Below are 23,573 nucleotides of genomic sequence, written 5' to 3'. Positions count from 1 at the left end.
GAGTTTCGGGTTCCTGGTCTCAGCCTGGCCCAACCTCAGCTACTGGAGGCATTTGGGTGAACCAGCAGATGCGAGATCTAATTGTTTATCTCTGCCTTTCAAATATACAGGTATTTTTAAAAATCATAAAAACATTTTATCTGTCAGCAGTCCATGAGAAACACTATTCTTGAATTAAATAGCACTGAACACCTTTAAATATGTGATGGAAGCCTTAAGCATAGCACTTCCTGAAAACAAGCCAGTATATTGATTCTTCCAGGTCCAAAATTTGACAATTACTTTAACATACAGATGAAGGCAAAATAACAGTTTGAAATTTCAGCACAAAAAATGTAAAAGTTGGCCATAAGTTTGAAACACTTGAATACACTAGTGTACCATTAACCGAAATTTATCTGCAAAACAGATTGGTCAAAGAAATGACAAGAGGGGTAGTAAATTTCAAAAGAGTTTATAACACTGTAAGGTCAAGCCATATGAGCAAGCTAGGAGGCAGCATTTTATAAAGACTGAACGCTGGAGGAGTCATATGGCTCTACCACTTACTATCTGGACAACTCTTGAAGAGGAGAGGTTGTTTAATTTTAACAATACAAATCCTTAAAGTAGCTAATATTCAATCAGTAAAAAGTACTCAGTAATACATATATTTCTATTTTAATAATATGCTTAAAAATAAGAAAAGCTATGGTAGATACAGAGCTTATATTTACTAATGAAAAATCCATGAAGACAGGATAAAAGAGAATATGTGAGGGTTCAGTGACACTGATAATTACAAGGGTTTGTGTAAGTTGGATGTTTTTCGTGGCTTATATTGCTATAATATTTCATCATTTAGACATGTTACATATTCTTGTTTGCATCGTATTTTTCACAACTTCAGAAGTTTTAATCTAATTTGTACTAACTGTAAACAAATTAACAATCAACTTGTGTAGCCACATATTGAATGAAAAAACTACATCAACTAACAAGTTATTTTTACTTTTAAGGTCTTTTTTTAACCAACTTCTTGAAAGCTATCTGAACATAAAAGAAGAAATAAAAATCTACTGGTGGAGGTTTCAACATTAATATTTAGTAGGAACAGTGAGTTTTGTGTCCTTAAGGAAAGCACTGCCTAAGCTACAAATACCTGCTTAGAAAGAAAAAAAGAAAAAAAAAAAAAAACACTCTGCATCAATGGAGGAGACAGTTATCTTCCTGAAAAGACTGCATTCTAATAATCATCACACTGAAGGTAATCTATGTAGCCTCTCAATGCCTCAGTTTACTCATCTGTAAAATGGACTATACTGGGGTATGTAATAAAAGAGTTACTAAAGAAGAATTAAATCACATATCCAAAACACCCAGCCCCTCTGACTAGCACACAACAGATAGTAGTAACTTTTTTTAAATTATCGATTTATTAGTTAACACAACTTCCTTCTTTGAGTAAAATTAAAACTGAAGCTGACACATCTCAGTTGCAAGCCTTTAGATGAAGCAGTACTAACAATCCTGAGATAGACTGATTTATCAGGTCAATGTTTCAGTTCCCAAGACTTTTCCTTCTAAAGCGTGCCAAGATCCCATACATCCAACACAGGAGCGAAAGCACTGGAAGAGTCAATGGAGGGAGAGAAACTGCTGTCTAATCCTCTCAGCAACCTCCCCAGCTCTGCACAAGAGAATGATGGCGATCAGGACTTGTAACTGAACAGCCTTCCCTCTCCTTCCACACAGATACCTTTCTACTCGGTAAACATGACGCTGTGAAAGACTTAAGCGATGACCTTAAAACCCCACCAGGCCCACGTTCTAGGCAGCTTATAAGCAAACTATTACTCTAGAATCTGGACATTCTTTAATGAGGAAAATGCAAGTGACTCATGTTTGGTCATCCACCCCCACACACACATTCTAAAGAATAGAGGATTCTGAATCCTCCTGCCAAAAAATGCCGTACAAAAACAACTGATTATGGACTATACCACTACCATATATTTGTTTCTCATCCAAGGGACATGAGGTTTAGAAAAAAAATTTTAAAAAGGAAAGTTCAATTCTATTTTGAGTTAAAGCAATAGGTCAATTTCCTATTCATCTCCTTGAGACTCTCAAATGAAAGTCACACATAGAAGAGCCCCAAAATGTTGATAACTGTTGAAGCTGGATGATGAATACCAGAGCTCATTACACTATTCCCTTTCTGCATAGTGCTTAAAATTTCTGTAATGTTCAGATAAAGAAAGATGTGTATGTGCACATCTGTTGGTATTTACATATAAACTCCCAACACAATAAACTGGTAGAGAAACTGTTCATACTCTGAAAGTATGCAATTTTCATCCAGCTACTTTCTCAGTCTAGAAGTTGTATTGCAGGTTACCAGGTAGTAGTAAAGGTCCAATGAAGGAAATAATTAACTGCCCTGGACTACAATAAGCCTAACCTTGAAAATATGGAGGCAAAGGGGAAAGGTGCTAAACGGTTATGACAATTATTGCCCATTTATATCAGGTCCCACCTGTTATATTTAACACAGGTAGCTGGGTGAAAGAGGGGGAAGGATTTTAAGACCAATTTTTTTTAGATTCTTCAAACTGATGGGCAATGAAGGTTGGGATAAAGAAATCTAAAAAGTTTCCATTAAAAATGATAAGCATTTTTAAGAACGGAATAGGGGAAAAGGAAAGTACTTCATATCCATCTTTTTAAAAATAACATCCATGGCTAACAGTAGTATTGCAAACAACTTCCAATGACCAAATATTGCTTACTGCTGGACACAAATTTGCGAAAGACAAGATTATACTGAATCTGCCTCAATTCTTTTTTCAAGCTGACATTCAATTCTCACAAAATCACTTTAATAATCCTAAACTCACTCCAAAGATTAACTTTCATCAGTTACATTTTAAAATGAACCTAATCAAAAATAAAAATAAATGCTAACTTTGCAGCAAATTAATCTTTCATCAGCACCCTGAACAAGAATTTTATGCTTAAAACTTCTTATGGAAAAACATAAGCTAGGCAGACTCAAAGACTTAAATGATCTCCCAAGTCCCAAAGAAGGTCACAAGATCTTACTTTAAATGTTAAAGAGAAATGCAGACTTAGACATACAAGCCTCACAAGTACAGAGGACGCCACTGGGACCCCTCCCCCACCCCCCAAATACTTCCACAGCAACATTTCTTCAGCACAAAAGGGATCTGTTCACTTTCACAAAACCTGGATCACCTAAGTTTGCATGTTTCCCTTTAAACTGAATAAGACGAGAAACTGTTTCATTTAGGTCAGTAGAATTTCTGTGTTTCTATCCATGGAAAATGCCAACATCAGCCTAAGAAAAGCACATGGCTTCAACTTTAACGTCTTGTTCTCTAACCCACTGAGAAAAGTATATGCTCATAAAATATTTAACTACTTACCAGGTTAAAGACAGTTTCTACAATATCCCTATTGGATACTTCTCCAACTTCGACCAGCCCCGTCAGCACGGCAAATTTCATTCTGATGCCCCTGATGGGGAGCCCAGGCTTCAGAGACAATGCAGCTCCTCCGGTGGAGGTCTCTTCTCTTCTCCCTCCACCTCCCCCGTCATCACCTGTTGGTGGCGGGGAAGGGACACGGCTGTCTTCACTAGCCATGGCCGGTTCGCGAGAAAGGACAACTCGGAGTCACCCTGGGACAGCAGTCGCTGCCCAAGTGGGAAGCACGACACACGCAACGCCAAGACGGAAAGGGTCTCTCTTGCAACTTGTGGAGAAAACCCCAAAAGCAGTAGATGCGGAAAGTCCTTGGCGTCGCCCTCCTCCTCTTGGAGAATTATTTGTCCAATCTCTCTCCCCGAGGCTGACAACAACGCCAAACCCTATTGGAAGATTAAATATATGTTAAATAGGCTAGGTTTGGGTTTGGTGGGGGCAGGAGAGGGGAAATAGTTATTGTCCGTCAAATAAGTTACGAACGGCGTCCCCACAGGCAGCCCCCCCGCTCCTCCCGAGCTCAGAGCTGGGTTCTGAGTGAAGGCGGGTCCGGGAGGCCCTGGAACAGGTTCACTCCTCCCCCACACTCTCGCAGGTTCTAGGCGCAGGGCAACCTCTCTTCACAGGTGCACGCCAAAGAGAAACTGCCGCGGGGAAAAAAGGGGTCGGAGGAAAAGAGGGGGCCCCCACGCCACCACAGAGGCAGAAAGTTTCTCCTCACCCAGATACTCGGGACCCGTCCTTACCCCCGGCCCGGGAGCAGCGAGACAGAGGTGGCGGCGAGATCCAGGGCAGGAAAAGGCGGGGGAAGGGGGCGGTGATTATTCTCAACGCTCGGCCCAGGGGGAGGACTGGAGCACCGCTCTCAGGCACCTGAGGTTCCACGGGGCCAGGAAGGGAGGTGTGTGTTGTGGCAGGGAGGGAGGAAGGCAGCCGGGGAGGCCCGGCGGTGAGGAGAGGAGGGAGGAGAGAGAGGTCAATGCACCTGGTCGCAGCCTCCAAGTTTCCCTAGTCCGCTCCCCGGGAGTCCGCGGCTGCACAGAACTCCATGGCTTCCTCGCCCGCCCCCACCCCCTGCGATCAGCCAGTGCAAAAGCAGCCGCTGCAGGCGCTACGGATGCCACGCCGGAGGCTGCTGCGGGTGGTGAGGATGCTACTGCCACAGCTCGCCTCGCCACGGCTCGCGCGGCTGTCCCAGCGTCCACTGAAGCTGCTCCCCGCCGCCATGACAGCGCCGAGGGCTGCGGGGCGCGGCGTGCGCGTGCGCGAGCGCGCGAGGCGGTGGGGCGGGCGGGCGCAAAGGCGGAGGCCGCCGCCGTGGAGGGACGCGCGGGCGGCCTAATGGGGGGAGGGGGGGGCAGAAAGGGGCGGGGGCGCTGAGCGCGCGCTTCCTGGAAAGACCGCTCGTGAAGGGGCGCCCCCGGCGGGCGCGCCCTTCAGGTAGCGCGGAGCGCGGCCCCGCCCGGCGAAATAGGAAAGGAGCGACCTCTCCTTCAGGGGCTCCCCTCGCACCCGGGGAGGTGCTTGCTTGGGCAAGCGCTGAGGCGCCGCTGCTGACGTTCCTGCTGTTGTCAAGTTACCGTAGGGTCTCCTGGCGCCGAGGGAGCCCGCCCCTACGTTGCCAAGGTGTCTTCTCGGCCTTGGACAAGGACACCTGAGGGACCTGGACGAGCCCGAGAGGTGGCGGCGCCGGAGCCGGCGAGGCTGCCGTCCCTGTCTAAGGGGAGCGCAGAGTCCCCACCCCCGACCGCCTTCAGCTGCTGCCCGCCCGCCCGCCGCGCTCGGCGACGGCTTGGAGAGAGATGTCCACTGGGATGCCCAGGCAGCTGCTGCCGTTCGGCGGGCGGCCGGGCGAGCGGAGCGGGGGGAGGCCGCGTCGCCGAGGAATAGGAAGGATTCCGGGCTCGGCAGCTGCCGCCCCACCAAACCTCTCCCACATTCTGAGGAGGGGAGGATTCCGGAGACAGCTGCTCCCAGCAGCGTGGAGGCGGGGTGGACTGCGCTGTGGATCCTCCGAGGGGTTTTTTCCTTTCGTGATTTTCCAGTGTGAAAGGCAGATCAGGCTGAAAGATAAATTATAATAAGGCACAGATCATCGGGCTCTTGAGAGAGCATGCTCTCTTCGACCCCCACTATTAACGGTAAAGAATTCTTTCTGGTGCGTTAGTGAAACATACAACGGAAGGTGGTTTTTCACCTTTCTTTGAGGTCACCGGGTCATAATTTTTAAAATGACTCCTAGCCCCCTAAAATGAAAGTGAAGCCAAAAGTGGCGTCAAACAAAAGAAATTGCTCCGGAGGATTCGCAAGAAAAAAAAAAGACATAGGTTGGTTTGAGAGGTGAAATAAGTTTCCTGGGGAAAGGGTTATTAGAGGTGGCCTTGAAAAGTAGACAATTTTAACCGTCACATGGAAAATTTGCGAGCAGAAAGGCAGGGTCAAAAGAGATTCACGAAGCCAGGATGTCCGTCTTTAGAAAAGTGTTACCTCATGTAGTTGCAAATATTTATTAAAGATTTGTTTGCCGTAAGTGAGTTTAGATATTCCAAGGTGAGGCAGGCATTTTTCTGATGATCTGAATTGCAATTCAAGGGTGAAAGGCAACATCAAAGGGCAGGCATGTGACTCAGCAGATTGAGGCACTGCATCCCATATCCGAGTCCCGGTCCTGCTCTCTGGTCCAGCATCCTGCTAATGTGCATCTTGGGAGGCAGCAAATGATGGCTACCTGTCACCCACCTGGAAGACCTGGATTGAATTCTGGCTGCTGGCTTCAGCGTGGCCCAGCCCTCACTGTGGTAGGGCACTGGGGGAGCAGACCAGCACTTGGATGCTCCCTCTCTCTGTGTCTGTCTTTCAAACTTGAAAAAACTTTTAAAGAGTAATAATAAAGTTTAAATGTTAAAAATCATGGAGTGCTTCAGAGTCAAATATCTGCCCATCAAATACTAAGCTCTTTCAGGGCACAAAATACACATTGGAGGTATTCAATACATGTTATTTGTATTGATTTAAAACTCCAAAGTTGTTTGCTTTAATATTTCTGGCCGGAAACCCTTTGTCTGAGTTTACATAGCTACTACCAGGTAGAGAGAGGAAAATCTTGGTATAAATGGGTATTTTAACATGGAAGGCAGTTTTACCATGTGTTTATCTTTGTTAATATCAATGGAAGTTTTCTAGTTGAAACCCTTTATATGAACTATCAGCAGGACTGCCTTACCTGTATCATACACCAAAAAAGGGTGAAGGGGGAGAAAAACATCTAACTCCTATAAAGACAGGTTCAAATTTTCCTATCACCATCTAATTTGTATCTCTCTGACACCAATATCTTGGCAGAATTAAGGACCAAAGCTTTTCATAATTTTACTTGTAATTCATATTTGTCTATGTTCATTTTATTTGAAAGGCAAAGACATAAAGATTTTCTATCTGGTGGTTCACTCCCCAAATATCTGCAACAGCCAGGGTGGGACCACGCTTAAGCCAGGAACCTGGAACTCCGTTCCAGTCTCCCACATAAGTGACAGAGATCCAAGTGGGTCATCACCTGCTGCCTTCCAGGGTACACATCAGCAGGAAACCAGAACTGGAAGCAGAGCCCAGACTTGAATCCAGGGATACATCTATTGCACCAAACACCTGCCCCAATTTTCCTTGTTGTCAGCATTCATTGGAGTCATAGAAGAAAAGAAAAGAAAAAAACAAATAGTGGATTGAGAACAAGGAAGCCTGCATAACTTGGAGGAACTCAAGCAAAAAGAATGTAACTTCATGCTGAAATCAAGATTATTGATCTACAAACCCTTACCTATATACAAAGAAAAGACACTTTGGAGCACAAAGATGGAATGGAATTTTCTTTCTACTCCATATCAGAAAACACCAAATGCACCCAATTGTAACTTCTTAGAATTTTGCTAGGGTATAGATTAAATAATAACTCAGGAAAAACACCTATGTGATTTGCTATGTACCTGGGTGCATATCCTTGGATTTACAGTTTTCCAGTTATTTAGTACAGCTTGTGATATTTTAAACTGCAGATTCATGTCCCTAGCTTGCAGCTTCCTCGTGAAAAAGTCAAACACTGATATAAGTATTCATTAAATCATACTAACATTAAGGAAAACTTCAAATGTTAGTAGCCCTTAGAAGTGACATTTTCCTTGGTCTTTTGACTCTGAGAACAATTACAATATAAAGGGGAAAAATATCATGCATAGTAAGAAACTTCAGTGTTTAAGATAAGTTTACGTGATTGTGTAAGTTCAAACCGCTTCACATCAACTTACTATATTTGGGACATTTTTAAAACATCTCCCTCCCCCTGTAATGTCACATAAAGGATAGAGGCTTTGAAAAGGGAAATTCCAGTTTCAGCAAGAGTACTAGCCAAAGCATATCTTTTAAGACATAAAATATTAATGCAATATTTAGTGTAGTTGATATGAAATAAACTAGGTAGATTGGTTGGTTTGTATTTTCTATTTTCCCATCTATTCTTAAGTAGTGTGTAAGTGGGTAGCCCGTTTGTAGAGTTCCCTTGTGACAGTAAGATTGTACCATTAGCCTGCAAAGAAATGTGCTACCACGTCACCACTGCAATTTATGTAAGTGCATACACTACCATGACTGTTGGAATTGATCAGCTAAGTTCTGAATGGCTTGTGCAGCTGAGCTTCCTGAGAGGTCAATGCCTCCCCCTGAAAATGGTAGGTTACCATTTTCATCATCAGGATGGAGGTGGGAGTTCAACAGGAAATGAGGCACCAGAAGGTTGACTTCCAGCAGATAAATAACTTTTCTAGACCTCATGCTTTGAGGCTAAATTTTGAATCACTTCCTAGTACTTGCAAGTAGAGGGGGAAAAGATGATTTCTGTCATGTGATAGTATGCTTAATGAAACATTCTCTCTCTTTTAAGATTTTATTTATTTGAGAGGTAGAGTTACAGGCAGAGAGAGGGAGATACAGAGAGAAAGATCTTCCATCTGCTGGTTCACTCCCCAAATGGCCCCAAAGGCCAGAGCTGGGCCAATCAGGAGCCAGGAGCTTTTTCCAGGTCTCGAACGCAGACACAAGAGCCCAAGCACTTGGGCCATCTTCCACTGCTTTCCCACGCCATAAGCAGAGAACTGGATGGGAAGAGGAGCAGCTGGAACAGGAACCTCTGCAGGCAAAGGCTTAGCCTGCTATGCCACAGTGCTGGCACCGAAATATTATCTCTTAAAATTGTAGCTACTTGGAGTACCTATGTGGAGAATAATTTGGGCTCTTCAGTGGACATCCCCAGCTGAATCTCAAGTCCCCAACTGCCTGCTTTATAAGTGAGCCATCTTGGGGCCGGCACTATGGTATAACAGGTAAATCTGCTATCTGCAGTGCTGGCATCCCATATGGCCACTGGTTCAAGTCCTGGATGCTCCAGTTCCCATCCAGCACCCTGCTAAAACTCCTGGGAAAGCAGTGGAGGATGGGTCTAGTCCTTGGGCCCCTGTATCCACGTGGGAGACATGGAGGAAGGTCCAGGTGCCTAGCTTCGGATCAGCTCAGCTCCCGCCATTGCGGCCATTTGGGGACTGAACCAGCAGATGGAAGATTCACTGTCTCTACCTCTCTCTGTAACTGTTTTTCAAATAAATGAAATAAATCTTTGAGAGAGAGGGGGAGAGAGAAGGGGAATTTGAAGGGATCACATTTGGAGTTATAGGTTCACAGGAATTTTCCAAAAAGATTTTCTTTGTCATTAATTGAGAAGACCTGGGTTTAACTTTAAGGATAAACACTCATTTTCTTATAGATACTCCAAATGATGTTCTCTGCAGAAAACAAGTACACTTCTACTAAATGTAAATTAAGATAGTACCGAGATAAGATCTTTACCTCTCTCATTGCAAATATTTATATTACCCAGTGTTGGCCAAAGGGAAATATACAGGGACTAGCGCCGTGACGTAGTAAGTTAAGCCTTCGCCTGCAATGCCAGCATCCCATATGTGTGCCAGTTCATGTCCTGGCTGCTCCCCTTCTGACCCAGCTCTGTGCTTATGGCCTGGAAAAGCAGTGGAAAATGCCCCAATTGTTTGGGCCCTCACACCAGCATGGGAGACTCAGAAGAGGCTCCTGGCTCCTGGCTTCAGACCAGCACACCCTGGCCAATTGTGGCCATTTGGGGAGTGAACCAGCTAATGGAAGATTTTTCTCTCTGTCTCTCCCTCTCTGTACCTTTCAAATAAATAAACAAATCTTTTTTTAAAAAAAAAAAGGGGGGGGGGATGTACAGCATTAATGAGAGGTATTTTGGCAATAAACTACACTTCTCAAGAACAGAGAGGATGGGGCCAGCACTGTGGCGCAGTGGGTTAACATCCGGGCCTGAAGCACCAGCAGCCCATATGGGCGCCGATTCAAGACCTGGCTGCTCCACTTCCAATCCAGCTCTCTGCTATGGCCTGGGAAAGCAGTACCAGATGGCCCCTGCACCCACGTGGGAGACCCAAAAGAAGCTCCTGGCTCACCATTGCGGCCAACTGGGGAGTGAATCAGCGGATGGAAGACCTCTCTCTCTCTCTCTCTCTCTCTCTCTCTCTCCCTCTCTTCTCTATAGCTCTTTCAAATAAATAAATCTTAAAAAAAAAAAAAAAAAGAACAGAGAGGAAACAGCACAGAGGTAGAGTTAAAATCATATCCATTTTAGTGTTATTTGTAAATTCAAAAACTCAGAAACAAGCTGAATCTCTAAAACAAATAGAGGTTGGTTAAATGAATTATTACTCTTCCATGCAATGGACATTGGAAATAGTTAATAGGCACAGAAAATTATGATGTTTTAACCCAAAGGACTTTACCTTTTAAAGTCATGTGCCATTGATAACGTGACACTGAGGACAAAAAACAAAGCAAGAGGAAATTCACCCATTAGTTCAAGTTATCCCAAAATACACTTGCTGGTCATCCCTATATGGAATGCATTGAATTAGACATTTAGGTTAGAAGCGAAAAATCCACTCTGCCTTGAGAGCACACAGACATGTCATTGACACAGATATCACAGTGCAATATGTTAAACTTAGGACAACCTAAAAGAGGGACTTCCAAGAGAAGGTGATATCAGAGCTCAAACATACAGAAAAATAGGAATAAGCTAGAATTTTTAAGTCAGAGAAGGTAATTCAAGGATATGAAAAATCTCCGAAGTAGTTGGACATTATAACATTACAACTGAATCTGATTGTGACTTTTAATTCATTATATTTTGGCGGCTGCTGCAGCTCACTAGGCTAATCCTCTGCCTGCGGCGCCGGCACACCAGCTTCTAGTCCCGGTCGGGGTGCCGGATTCTGTCCCGGTTGCCCCCTTCCAGGCCAGCTCTCTGCTGTGGCCAGGGAGTGCAGTGGAGGATGGCCCAAGTGCTTGGGCCCTGCACCCCATGGGAGACCAGGATAAGTACCTGGCTCCTGCCATCGGATCAGCACGGTGTGCTGGCCACAGCACGCAGACCATGGCGGCCATTGGAGGGTGAACCAACGGCAAAGGAAGACCTTTCTCTCTGTCTCTCTCTCTCATTGTCCACTCTGCCTGTCCAAAAACAAATAAATAAAATTTAATTCATTATATTTTTCTTCTAGATAAAAGCTACCGAACAGTGCCTAGATAAAAGTACCGAACAATACATCTGTTGAGATGTATTGAAAACACATCCCACCCTAGGTGCCTGTATGTACAAGAAACTTAAGTTTGGATAATCCTCATTGCATGACATTAAATAGTATTATGACCGTATTAAACGTCAGTTTACTGTTTTTACTGCCCTTGAACAAAGGGAAGTGGGACTGAATCCACACTCAGACAATAGACTGAAGACAAAAAAATGGATTACAGTCTATTCTTGTGGGTTTTAAGATGAAAATTCATATTAGCAAAACCAAGTCTTCATGCCTAAGTTATACTTGTTACGTGAAAATGATGACTCTGGGAACAGTAAGTAGGCTACCAATGGAAACGTGATAGAAATGAAGCTAAACAGGTAGGACTGATCACAGAAACCTAAGAGCTGGACCCTACTCTTCGGGCAACCTGCTGCCTTTGGAGGATTCCAAACAAAAAAGTGATAGGATTTCACTAGCCTTTTAAGAAAATCACCAACCTCATTCAGTTCCCACTATACATTTATTTTTGTGTTGTCATCCACTGTACTTGCATAGTATTAATTGATACAGTGTTTAAATTACTTTATAATTTAAATTTATAAAAAGATGCAAAATTTCTGGCCGGTGCCGCGGCTCACTAGGCTAATCCTCCACCTTGCGGCACCGGCGCACCGGGTTCTAGTCCCAGTTGGGGCGCTGGATTCTGTCCCAGTTGCCCCTCTTCCAGGCCAGCTCTCTGCTGTGGCCAGGGAGTGCAGTGGAGGATGGCCCAAATGCTTGGGCCCTGCACCCCATGGGAGACCAGGATAAGTACCTGGCTCCTGCCATTGGATCAGCGCGGTGCGCCGGACACAGCACGCCGGCCGTGGCGGCCATTGGAGGGTGAACCAACGGCAAAAGGAAGACCTTTCTCTCTGTCTCTCTCTCTCACTGTCCACTCTGCCTGTCAAAAAAAAAAAAAAAAAAAAAAGCAAAATTTCATGGGATAATGAGACAATAAATACATTCCTTATATGTGGATGCTTAGTTTAAGCCTTTTCCTCAGAATGTTGACAAAATGAAGAGAAAATAAAAATGTCAGATTATTTATCTTTGGATATCATATTATCTTTATTGAGGCGCTATGGAAGCATGTAAGTATTACTTAGCTATTAAGCAAATATTTGAATTAAAAATATTTGAAAGGTTGATATTACTATGTATGGCACACAGTTCTTGGACAATGGTGTGCCACAGGCCTAGGAAAATACAAAAAAAAAAAAAAAAAAACAGAACTGTATCAAACACAGAAAAGGAATCTTCAAGCCATAAATGCCTAATTCACTGGGTCTTAACCTTGAATCATTAGAATCACCTGGAACCTTGTTTATTTTCTTTTTAATTTATTTGAAAAGTAGATTGACAAAGGGGGAAGGGAAGCAAGGAAGGAGAGAGGCAGAGAGAGAGAGAGATCTTCCATCTGCTGATTGACTCCCCAAATGGCCACAACAGCCAGGGCTAGTCCAGGCCAAAGCCAGGTTCTGGAACTCCATCATGGTCTTCCCCATGGGTGGCAGGGGCCAGAGTACTTGGGCCGTCATCTGCTGCCTTCCCAGGTGCATTAGCAGGAAGCTGGATTGGAAGCACGGCCAGTATCACAAGCATCAGATTAACCCATGGCACCACAATGCTGGTCCCTGGAACCTCTGTAAGTTTCACTGTCCAAGTCAATTAAATCAGAATCTCAAGCAGAACCCAGATAGACAACAGCATTTTTTACAGCTTCTTGACTAAATCTATCATGGGGCCAAGGTTTTTAACCACTGAGCTAATTTTTATATACTTAATTTCATAATCTCCTTTGATATTTTAAATACATATAAAGTTAATATATGCTATAAATGATATATATAATAATATAAACATAATGGATATATAAATATATATTGTAAAGTTTATATATGTAAAGTTTAATATCAAGTAAAATTAACTTGTGGGGCCGGTGCTGTGGCATAGAAGGTTAAGCCTCCGCCTGCGGCACCGGCATTCCATATGGGCACCAGTTTGAATCCCAGCTGCTCCACTTCTGATCTAGGTTCCTGTTAATGTGCCTGGGAAAGCAGCAGAAGATGGCCCAAGTCCTTAGGCCCCTGCACCCACATGGGAAACCTGGAAAAAGCTCCTGGCTCCTAGCTTCGGATCGGCGCAGCCATTTGGGAATGAACCAACAGATAGAAGATTCTCTCTCTCTCTCTCTGCCTCTACCTCTGCCTCTCTGTAACTCTGTCTTTCAAATAAATAAATCTTTTAAAAAAAGTTTATTTTTAAAGCAAAATGTATTTATTAGGAAATTAGCATTTAGAAAAAGTATGCCAATTTTCAAGATCTAAATGAAATTATTGGAAGTTCTATGAAAAGCAACTGCAGAAAAAAATAGCTGGAAAAATTATTTTATGCTGTATAATAACTTTAATAAGCATTTTTTCTATTGCTAAATTAAACTTCTTCTAACTGGAGGTTGTAAGACAGCTTAACTTTGTGTTTAAGCTTTAAAAAAACAAAAAGTATGTTTGCTTATGTCATTTTAACTAGTTGAGAAAAATTGAATACAGAAAGTAACACATAACAGTACTGATCTCGTTCCATGACTCATAATGGTAGAAGGTTAGAAGGCAGGCAAAAAAAAAAAAAAAAAAAAAACTACTATTGAATTGAGGTCCTGGAAAAATTAGGTAAGACTAACTTGAGTGGAAATAGTTTGGTAAGTGGTAAGCCAGTTCTAGGCTGAACACACACTTCTCTCATTACCCCTTTTCTGTATTGTTCTTCACAGACAGATGAGAATTAAACAGAGTGTAATTTTCCTTTTTTCTCCTAATTCTCCCCTAGCAATTGTTAACCAAAATCAACAAGGTACTCAGAACAACTGAGCAAATAAGCTTTATACTTTTTCTTGTTTTTAAGTGCCCAAGGATCTGCCAGCTAGGAAACCAAAATGAATTGATGTCATTTTTTTAAAGTAGTACTAAATTAATTCAGGATTATGATAGTTCAGACAAACAAGGTAAATCTTGACTTTGCAATAGGAAGAATGAAAGAAAAGCAGGGTCATATTTCTGGTGTTTCAATTCCAAATCCAGTGCAACTGAGTGGCTCTGTGTAAACAATAGATATTGACCAGGCAAGAATAAAAGCAAAGTGTTGGCCGGTGCCACTTGGCTAATCCTCCACCTGCGGCGCCAGTACTCCAGGTTCTAGTTCCGGTTGGGGTGCCAGATTCTGTCCCGGTTGCTCCTCTTCCAGTCCAGCTCTCTGCTGTGACCAGGGAGTGCAGTGGAGGATGGCTCGAGTGTTTGGGCCCTGCACCTGGCTCCTGGCTTCAGATCAGCGCAGCCATAGCAGCCATCTGGGGGGTGAACCAATGGACAGAAGACCTTTCTCTCTGTCTCTCTCTTTCTCTCTCTCTCTCACTGTCTAACTCTGCCTGTCCAAAAAAAAAAAAAAAATGCAAAGTGTTTAGGACAACACTTGTAAGTTAGAGACAGAAAAGGGAAACATAATGGGCTGAAAATATATTTTTTAAAATACAGTAGCATCAAAATAATTGACTAATGTGTTGACTGTTGAGAGAACAAAGATGAGGAAATGGGAAAAACTTAGGTTCTCTAGGTTTCTGACTTGAGCAGTTGGTGGATATGCCATTGACAGGTGGAGCTGACTGTGGCTAAGCTGGGAGGTAGCTGGCAGAGAAATCAGGACTTGTTTCACACACTTGTCACCAGTCTGGCTCTTGGAGACATTTTAATTCTTTTTTCTTCTGCGATAAATGATGAAGAGGAGATCCAACGTCAAGCCTGGGGCTCTTGGAAATAAAAAGAAGGGTAAGCAGAGGAGAAAGAACTAGGAGACTGAGGTAGAAGAGGCCGGCAATGCAGATGGAAAACAAGAATGTGGGGTCAAAGCAGCCTAGAGAGGAATGCAATTTGAAGAGGAAAATGATCAGGATATGATTGTGCTTACTCATGAACTTGGTTAAAATATTGGCCATGGAAAATTATGAGACATATCTGTACTAGTGAGTGTACCTGAGAAAGAGCAGGTATTCGTGTTACAGCTATATTCACATACAGTTCTCTCCCCACTTTTCTCCCCACAAAATTTCCGTTATCGGTCATGAAATTGATGACAGTATCTTTGTTATTCTTTTTACTACATTTCTTTCTTTGACTCTAACTATATTGAAGAGTCTACATAATTACAAAATAATGCATGTTAATTGTGGAAAGTTTGGAACATTCAGAAGTGTTCAAATATGAAATTAAAAAAATCCATAATGACAACATTTAGAGGTAACATCTCTAATTTTTGGAGTACACAGATATTCTCACTAATGAAATGAGTATTACAACATTGAGATCACGGTAAATATACTTCTAGCCTTATACTAAGAAATTTATTATTTACATGTTTTATATCACTAAATAGTGTAAGCATGATCTTGATACCTGTACATTATTACATTAAATAAGGGTACTTCCATAAGTTTGTGGAAAAATGAAATTAAAATGTTTATTTTAGCACAAAAAAGTTTTGAAACCCATGCAGTTTTTCCTAATATGCAATCTCATATACTTTTTTTTTAAGATTTATTTTATTTATTTGAAAGACAGAGTTAGAGAGAGAGGTAGAGCCAGAGAGAGAGAAAGAGAGAGGTCTTCTATCCACTGGTTCACTCCCCTGATGACTGCAATGGCCAGAGCTGAGCTGATCCGAAGCCAGGAACCCACTGCACCACAGTGCCAGCCCTACAATCTCATATACTTTAAAGGCCCAGCATATGCGTAGACTTCAAAACATTTTTGTACCAAAATAAATTTATCTTTTAGTTTTCTTTTCCACAAATATTTTGAAGTACCCTCACATGACTAGAACATATTTTAAGCAATCTATTCTTTAAAAAAAAAAAAAAACTTTTTTAAGGTCTAATTATTTATTTGAAAGGCAGAGTTTACAGAGAGAGACAGAGAGAGTCAGAGACAGAGAGAGAAAGATCTCCCATCCGCTGGTTTATTCCCCAAACAGCCGCAATGTTTGGAACTGGGCCAGGCCAAAGCCAGGATCCAGGAGCTTCTTCCAGGTCTCCCACGTAGGTGCAGGGGCCCAAGGAGTTGAGCCATCCTCTACTGCTTTCCCAGGCACATGGCAGGGAGCTGGGTTGGCAGTGAAGCAGCTGGGACTTAAACTGACGCCCAAATAAGAATTCCGCGTCACAGCAGCAGCTTTATGCCAGCCCCAAGCAATCTATTCTTCAAATTCAAGTTTTCCCCTATGCTTTGCTGTTATACACATTATAAACTTGTGCTGCAGGCTGTCACATCTAACATATCTGGTTTAAATGCTCTTCCAAGACTGCTGATGTGCTTTTGGGAAATTACTGAACACATTACTCAAGTTGTAGTTTCTGCATCTATAAAATGACTGTATTAAGAATACATATTGCGGGGCCAGCGCTGTGGTGTAGAAGGTTAAGCCTCTGTCTGCAGTGTCAACATTCCACAGGGGCACCAGTTCAAGTCCCAGCTGCTCCACTTCCAATCCAGCTCCCTGACAATGGCCTGGGAGAGCAGCGGGAGACAGCCCAAGTCCTTGGGCCCCTGCACTCACGTGGGACACCTGGCAGAAGCTCCCGGCTCCTTGCTTCAGCCTGACCCAACCCCAGCCCTAGTGGCCATTTGGGGAGTGAACTAGAGGATGGAAGGTATCTCTCTGTTTCTGTCTCTGTTTCTCTCTCTCTCCTTCTCTCTGAATCTCTGTCTTTCAAATAAATAAATAAATCATAAAAAAGAATACCTATTGTGAGGATTATAGGTAAAGTACTTGGCATGGTACTCTGAGAGCAGTTTGTGAGTAATAAATGGAAATCATTATGACAAAAGTTAAGTCATTACTCTATATTTTGGAAAAAATTTATAAAATTTTCTAGTCAATTTTTCTGATTGATGTTCTATTTACCAACTAATCTGTTTAGCATTTGGAATAATCCTATAATCTCTTTCTTTAAGATTTATTTATTTGAAAGGCAGAGATACAGAGAGAAGGAGAGAGAGAGGCAGAGAGAGAGAGAGGGAGATCTTCTTTCCACTGGTTATTCCTCAAATGGTCACAACGGCTGGGGCTGGGCCAGGCTAAAGCCAGGAGCCTAGAACTCCATCCAGGTTTCCCATTTCGGTTGGCAGGGACCCGAGCACTTAGCCATCTTCCGCTGCTTCCCCAGGTACATAAGCAGGGACCTAGAAAGGAAGCAGAGCAGCCAAATTCCAATCAGCACTCTAATATGGGATGCTGGCATCATAGGCAGCAGCTTAAGCCACTGCACCACAATGCCAGCCCCGCAGTCTTCCTTTTTATCTTCCTATATATTTATTTAAAAGTCAGCGTAATGGGGAGGAGGAAGGGAGAGAGAGAGGAGAGAGATATCTTCCTCTCATTGGTTCACTCCTCCAGTGCTTCCAAAGCCAAGGCTGGACCATGCAGAAGCCAGGAACCAGGAACTCCATCCAGGTCTCCCACGTGGATGGCAGAGACCCAAGTACTTCAGCCATTACCACTGCCTCGCAGAGTGCACATTAGCAGGAAGCTGGAATGGAGAATGGAACCAGGATTTGAACCCAGGCACTCTGATATGGGATGTGGAAGTCCCAAACAGTACCTTAACCTCTGTCCCAAATGCCTGCCCTGCACATAATATTTGATTCAGTCACAAAGTCCATTACTTTCTTGGACCAAAGAAGGCAACACTTGAAAACAGGTTTTTGTTTACTCACTCAGGTCATTAAGGTTTTAGAAGCAAAATGATTTAATTGATTTTCACCATTGTATCTCTAGTAATTTTTTCAAATCACATCAAAAGTACTTATCTGTCAAAATATATATTAAAAAAAGAATCTAGAACTAAACACAACAAGTAAGTACAAATTCCTGCTGTGTTTGCTCTGCTCCCACTGCTGCCTACTTCCTCTCTGCCACATTTTTTGTAGGTAGTAGGGAGAACGCTAGCAAAGTTCACAGGCATCCAGGGAGATGGGAGTTGCTGAACTGCATCCTGCCCAACACTACATGCCCATCACCCTACCTCCTCCCATCCTCCCACTGCTCACTGACTGCAAACTATACCGCATTTCCAGTCTTAACATATCCTCTTGCCCTTGTGTCAACAAATACTTATTATGACTTCCTTTGTAGTGAACTCAGTTCTCAATGTCTTGGTCACTTTTTCATCACTGAAAATTCTTCAGGATTCTTACAGGAGAGTTATTGGAATCAAAAATTTGGGTCAGGGCTGGCACTGCAGTGTCAGCATCCCACATGGAGCTGGTTTATGTCCTGGCTGCTCCTCTTCCTATCCGGCTTTCTGCTTGTGGCCTGGGAAGACAGTGGGCGAGGGCTCAAGTGCTTGGGCCCCTGTGCTCCCATGGGAGACCTGGAAGAAGTTCCAGGCTTCTGGCTTTGGATTGACTCAGCTCCAGTCGTTGCAGCCATTTAGGGGGTGAACCAGCAGATGGAAGACCTTTCTCTCTGTCTCTCCCTCTCTCTGTAACTCTACCTCTCAAATAAATAAGTAAAATCTTAAAAAAAAAAAAAAGTTTGGATCAGGGGCTGGCATTGTGGCTTAACAGGTTAAGCTGCCACCTGCAATGCCAACTTCAAGTACGGGCTCCACTTCCGATCCAGCTCCCTGCTAATGGCCTAGGAAAGCAACAGAAGATGGTCCAAGTGCTTGAGCCCATTCACCTAAGTGTGAGACCTGGAAGAAGCCCCGGCTCCTGGCTTCAGCCTGGCCCAACCCAGTAGATGGAAGATTTCTCTCTTCCTCTGTCTCTCTCTGCCTTTCAAATAAGTATTTTTTTTTTAAATATTGTCAAAAAAAAAAAAAAGAAAGAAAAGGTTGGGGGCTGGCGGTATGGTTTAATGAGTAAAGCTGCTGCCTGCAGTGCCAGCATCCCATATGGGCGCCAGTTTGAGTCCTGGCTGCTTCACTTCTGATCCAGCTGTCTGCTGTGGCCTGGAAAAGCAGTAGAAAATGGCCCAAGTCCTTGAGACCCTGCACCCATGTGGAAGAAGCAGAAGCTCCTGGCTCCTGGTTTCGGATCAGCCCAGCTCTGGCCATTGCAGCTATTTGGGGAGTGAACCGGCAGATAGAAGATCTCTCTCTCTCTGCCTCTGCCTCTCTGTAATTCTGCCTTTCAAATAAATTAATTAATTAAAAAGAAAAAGTTGGAGTCAGATTATAGTTCAGACCCTCCCTCCCCTCCCTCCCAGCCCTACCTCCAAAAAGACTGCTTTGTGGAATATGAGCTGTCTTCTGTGAACTCTTTCTGCTGGGTCTGTGTGCCATGGAAACTAGAGAAGTGCAGGTACTTTATTTACACAGCCATCATTCCTATTTACAAAATCTCTCTGTGGACTTTGCAAAGTTTTTTTTTTCTTCTTTTTTTCATGACTGCACCTGTCGATCCAACTCGAATCATCAGCCAATGAGCAGTTTCTGCTGGGGAAAGTGGGAGGAGTACCCAACAAACAGGTTTGACTGCCTGAAGATAACTGATCACCCCAATTTTAGCGAAAAAGAAAGAGGGAAACAAAGAAGGAAAGAAAAGAAACATACAAAATAACATCAGTCTGCATTCCCTAAGGCTGAGACAGAAGTTGGGGTTGCAAACAATTACTAAAAAGCTTTTCACTTTTTAATCATTTTAGGACTGCCTTGTAGACACAGCTTTAGAGAGTAGCCTGTTCTTGCCAACACCAGAGTCTATTGTAGTCTCCTGGAATGTAAGACTTATGTCCACAAGCATCTAACCAACTGCCAGGTCACTTAGATGGTGAAGAAAATAAGAGTTAAATAACAGCTACTGAGTCTGGGGGACTGTGAGTTCATTCAGTTTAAGCATTCGCACCTGAGTTCCATATTTAATAGACATCAAAAGAAAGAGTATACTTAAGTAAACATTCTGTACCTGGTTCCCTAATGAACACATTTCAAATAAGAGGAAAGGAGAGTTTTAATCTACTTGAAGCCAGTTTCCTATATTCTTATTTCTCTGAATCTCACTTTTTTCACCTGTAAAACAGGGCTAGTCATACCTGCCACAGAGGATTGATTGTTCTTAGCCTCAAGTGAGATAACTATTACCGCTGGATCCAGTAATCACTTTATTTTACTTTTTTTTAAAGATTTATTTATTTATTTGAAAGGCAGAGTTACAGAGAGACAGAGGCACAGAGAGAGAGGTGTCCACTGGTTCACTCCCCAGATGGCTGCAACGGCCAGAGCTGAGCCAAACCAAAGCCAAGAGCCAGGATCTTCTTCCAGGTCTCCCCCAGTGGTTTTCTAGGCCATAACAGAGAGCTGGGTTTGAAGTGGAGCAACCAGGACTCAAACCAGCGCTCACATGGGATGCTGGCACTGCACACAGTGGCTTTACCCACTATGCCACAGTGCCAGCCCTCGGTAATCACTTTAGAATGGCAGTTTTACATTTGTATTGTAATGAATCAATAATTCAGGAAGAAAACCCCATTTTTTGAGGCTCACACAGCCTTTACAACTTAGTTTTTTTCCTTTTTTCTTTTTTTTAAGTTTTTTTTTTTTCCCCGATAGGCAGAGTGAATAGTGAGAGAGAGACAGAGAGAAAGGTCTTCCTTTTTGCGGTTGGTTCACCCTCCAATGGCCGCCACGGCTGGCACGCTGCGGCCGGCGCACCGCGCTGATCCAAAGGCAGGAGCCAGGTACTTATCCTGGTCTCCCATGGGGTGCAGGGCCCAAGCACTTGGGCCATCCTCCACTGCACTCCCTGGCCACAGCAGAGAGCTGGCCTGGAAGAGGGGCAACCGGGACAGAATTCGGCGCCCTAACCGGGACTAGAACCCGGTGTGCCGGCGCCGCTAGGTGGAGGATTAGCCTATTGAGCCGCGGCGCCGACTCTTTTTTTAAAGTTTTTAAAAATTTATTTGAAAAATAGAGTTAGAGAGAGAACAAGATTCCATCCACTCCCCAAATGGCCGCAACAGCCAGGGCTGGTCTATGTTGAAGCCAGGATCCCAGAGCTTCCTCCAGGTCTCCCACGTGGGTGCAGGGTCCCAAGCACTTGCGCCATCTTCTGCTGCTTTCCCAGGCACATTAGCAGGGAGCTGTATCCAAAGCGGAGCAGCCAGGTCTTGAACAAGTGCCTACATGGGATGCCAGCATCACAGGCAGACTTAATTTGCTACACTACAATGCCAGCCCCTTAGTTTTTTCTTAGTCAGTGGCATATTGGTAATAAATTCCCTTGTATATGAAAAGAGATGAATAATTCTTATCTTCAGGGTCATTTTTAATTGCCTCTTCCTCTTCACTTCCAGGGAATGCTGTTTAAGCCTCTTATCAACCATTACCTTATTCTGCTTTGAGTTAAAATTGCATGTTTACCAACCTCTTTCCTCCACAAGACTGAACATTCTAGAAGTATTTTTCTCCCCTACAACATTTTTTTTTTTTTTGACAGGCAGAGTTAGACAGTGAGAGACAGACAGACAGAGAGAAAGGTCTTCCTTTTTCCGTTGGTTCACCCCCCAAATGGCTGCTACAGCCGGCGCGCTGCACCGATCCAAAGCCAGGAGCCAGGTACTTCCTCCTGGTCTCCCATGCAGGTACAGGGCCCAAGGACTTGGGCCATCCTCCACTGCCTTCCTGGGCCACAGCAGAGAGCTGGACTGGAAGAAGAGCAACCGGGACAGAATCCGGCACCCCAACCGGGACTAGAACCCGGGGTACCAACGCCAAGGATTACCCTAGTGAGTCGTGGCGCCGCCCTCCCCTACAACATTTGATAGAGTATCTTGTATGTAGTGAACTTTCAATAGAAGCACATGTTGAAATGAAAGAAGAGAAAGCTGAATATAGAACCTGTTGTGCAACCTCACTGCTTCCAACTGACTTACAGTGCGCTGCTTGGAACCCCTTTTAGCTCTTGGTCAATGGAAAAGGGACCAAGGGAGGGAGTATAGATGAGATATAGATAGATGCCACTGGAATGAGATGGAGAGGAAAGCATGTTAAGAAAGAAGGAAGATGAAAGTTTTGAGTGCTGCAGATAAGGAAGGAGGAGGGCTAATCAATGACCTCTGGTTTCTGGTGGTATGGGCGACCTTCAAGAGTACTGTCTCAATTGCATGCTAAGGAAAAGCCAAGTTATTGTAGGCCTAAAAGTGAGTGGTGCTGGCAAATCTGTAGCTGGCAGAGAGTGTAGACCCTAATTCTGGGCTATGTATTCCTTCAGGTTGAATTCCAGTTAAGCTAAGACATGAGTGCCCCCACAGTGAAGGCTCCAGCTAAGACAGCTGTATCAAGCTCCTCTTTATACACAATAATACCCCATTTCCAGTTCTCTTTTTGGTCTTCCCACATGATGAGAGTCAACTATTCTAAAACTCTGTAGTTTTATCCTAACTTCTTGAGCTTAAGGAATTCTGATTTGCTCTGAAGCCAATACTATAAAAGCTGTAAGTTTCTTGTGGCACTGAACACATTCAGCCTAGTTTTAGAGGTTGGTAAATATATAATTTCCCTTATCTAAGAGATGAAGACACTTCACCAAGTACTAAAATTACTTTTCATATTAAGGCACTACCCGCTCAAATCAGTAGATTCATTTTGTTCCCCAGGATGTCAAGTCCAGCACCTTACTCATGCTTTATGAGCTGAAAATATTTTCTGGCAGTCAGTGTTAAGCCTACTGGTTAAGATTCCCATGTCACACAGCTGGATTCAATTCCCAGGTCTGACTCCTCACTCCAGCTTCCTGCTATTGAAGACCCTGGGAGGCAGCAGTGATTGCTCCAAATATTTAAATTCCATCACCCATGTGAGAGACCTGGATTGAGTCCTCAGCTGCTGGTCTTGGCCCTGGCCCATCCTTGGACAGTCTGAGTATTTAGGGAGTGGACCAGCAAATGGAAGTGCTCGTCCCGCAATTCTCTCTCTCTCTCTCTCTGCTTTTCAAATGAATATTTGCCAAATAAGAATATTACCAAATGAAAAATCACATCTCAATGATTGTAATTTTGCATATTTTACACAATTAATACCTTTGGACTCAAGAAATCAGTGTACAAATATATATTCAAAATAGTTCATAGGGGCTGGCATTGTGGCACAGAGGGTGAAGCTGACACCTACAACCCCAGCATCCTATTTTGGAGCACAGGTTCAAGTCTCGGGTGCTTCACTTTTTTTAAAGGTTTATTTTATTTATTTGAAAGACAGAGTTACAGAGAGAGGTCTTCCATCTGCTGGTTCACTCCCCAGATGGCCCCAATGGCCGGAGCTGCGCTGATCCAAAGCCAGGAGCCAGGAGCTTCTTCCGGGTCTCCCATGTGGGTGCAAGGGCCCAAGGACTTGGGCTAACTTCTA

At 43.6% G+C, this 23,573-nt stretch overlaps 1 protein-coding gene across 6 annotated transcripts in view; it reads right to left on the bottom strand.

Moving 5' to 3' along the window:
• Positions 1-5,224, bottom strand: part of LRBA (LPS responsive beige-like anchor protein) — a 747,733-nt gene extending 742,509 nt beyond the window's left edge. For 2 of the 6 annotated variants that reach the window (XM_051819345.2, XM_051819348.2), the window contains exons 1-2: positions 4,232-4,760; positions 3,429-3,871 (exon numbers count right to left, since the gene is read on the bottom strand). In XM_051819345.2, coding sequence (XP_051675305.2) covers positions 3,429-3,647 — 219 coding nt within the window. In that variant the 5' untranslated portion in view covers positions 3,648-3,871; positions 4,232-4,760. Of the gene's footprint in view, positions 1-3,428; positions 3,872-4,206; positions 4,761-5,065 lie in introns of those variants that run through there. The other 4 variants (XM_017347303.3, XM_070047448.1, XM_051819347.2 and 1 more) reach the window with 3 other exon arrangements.
• Positions 5,225-23,573: the final 18,349 nt, after the last annotated feature.

This window comes from Oryctolagus cuniculus, chromosome 8, assembly GCF_964237555.1.
Source record: "Oryctolagus cuniculus chromosome 8, mOryCun1.1, whole genome shotgun sequence".
NCBI classification, from domain to species: Eukaryota; Metazoa; Chordata; class Mammalia; order Lagomorpha; family Leporidae; genus Oryctolagus; species Oryctolagus cuniculus.
This window is presented reverse-complemented; position numbering and strand designations above follow the sequence as displayed.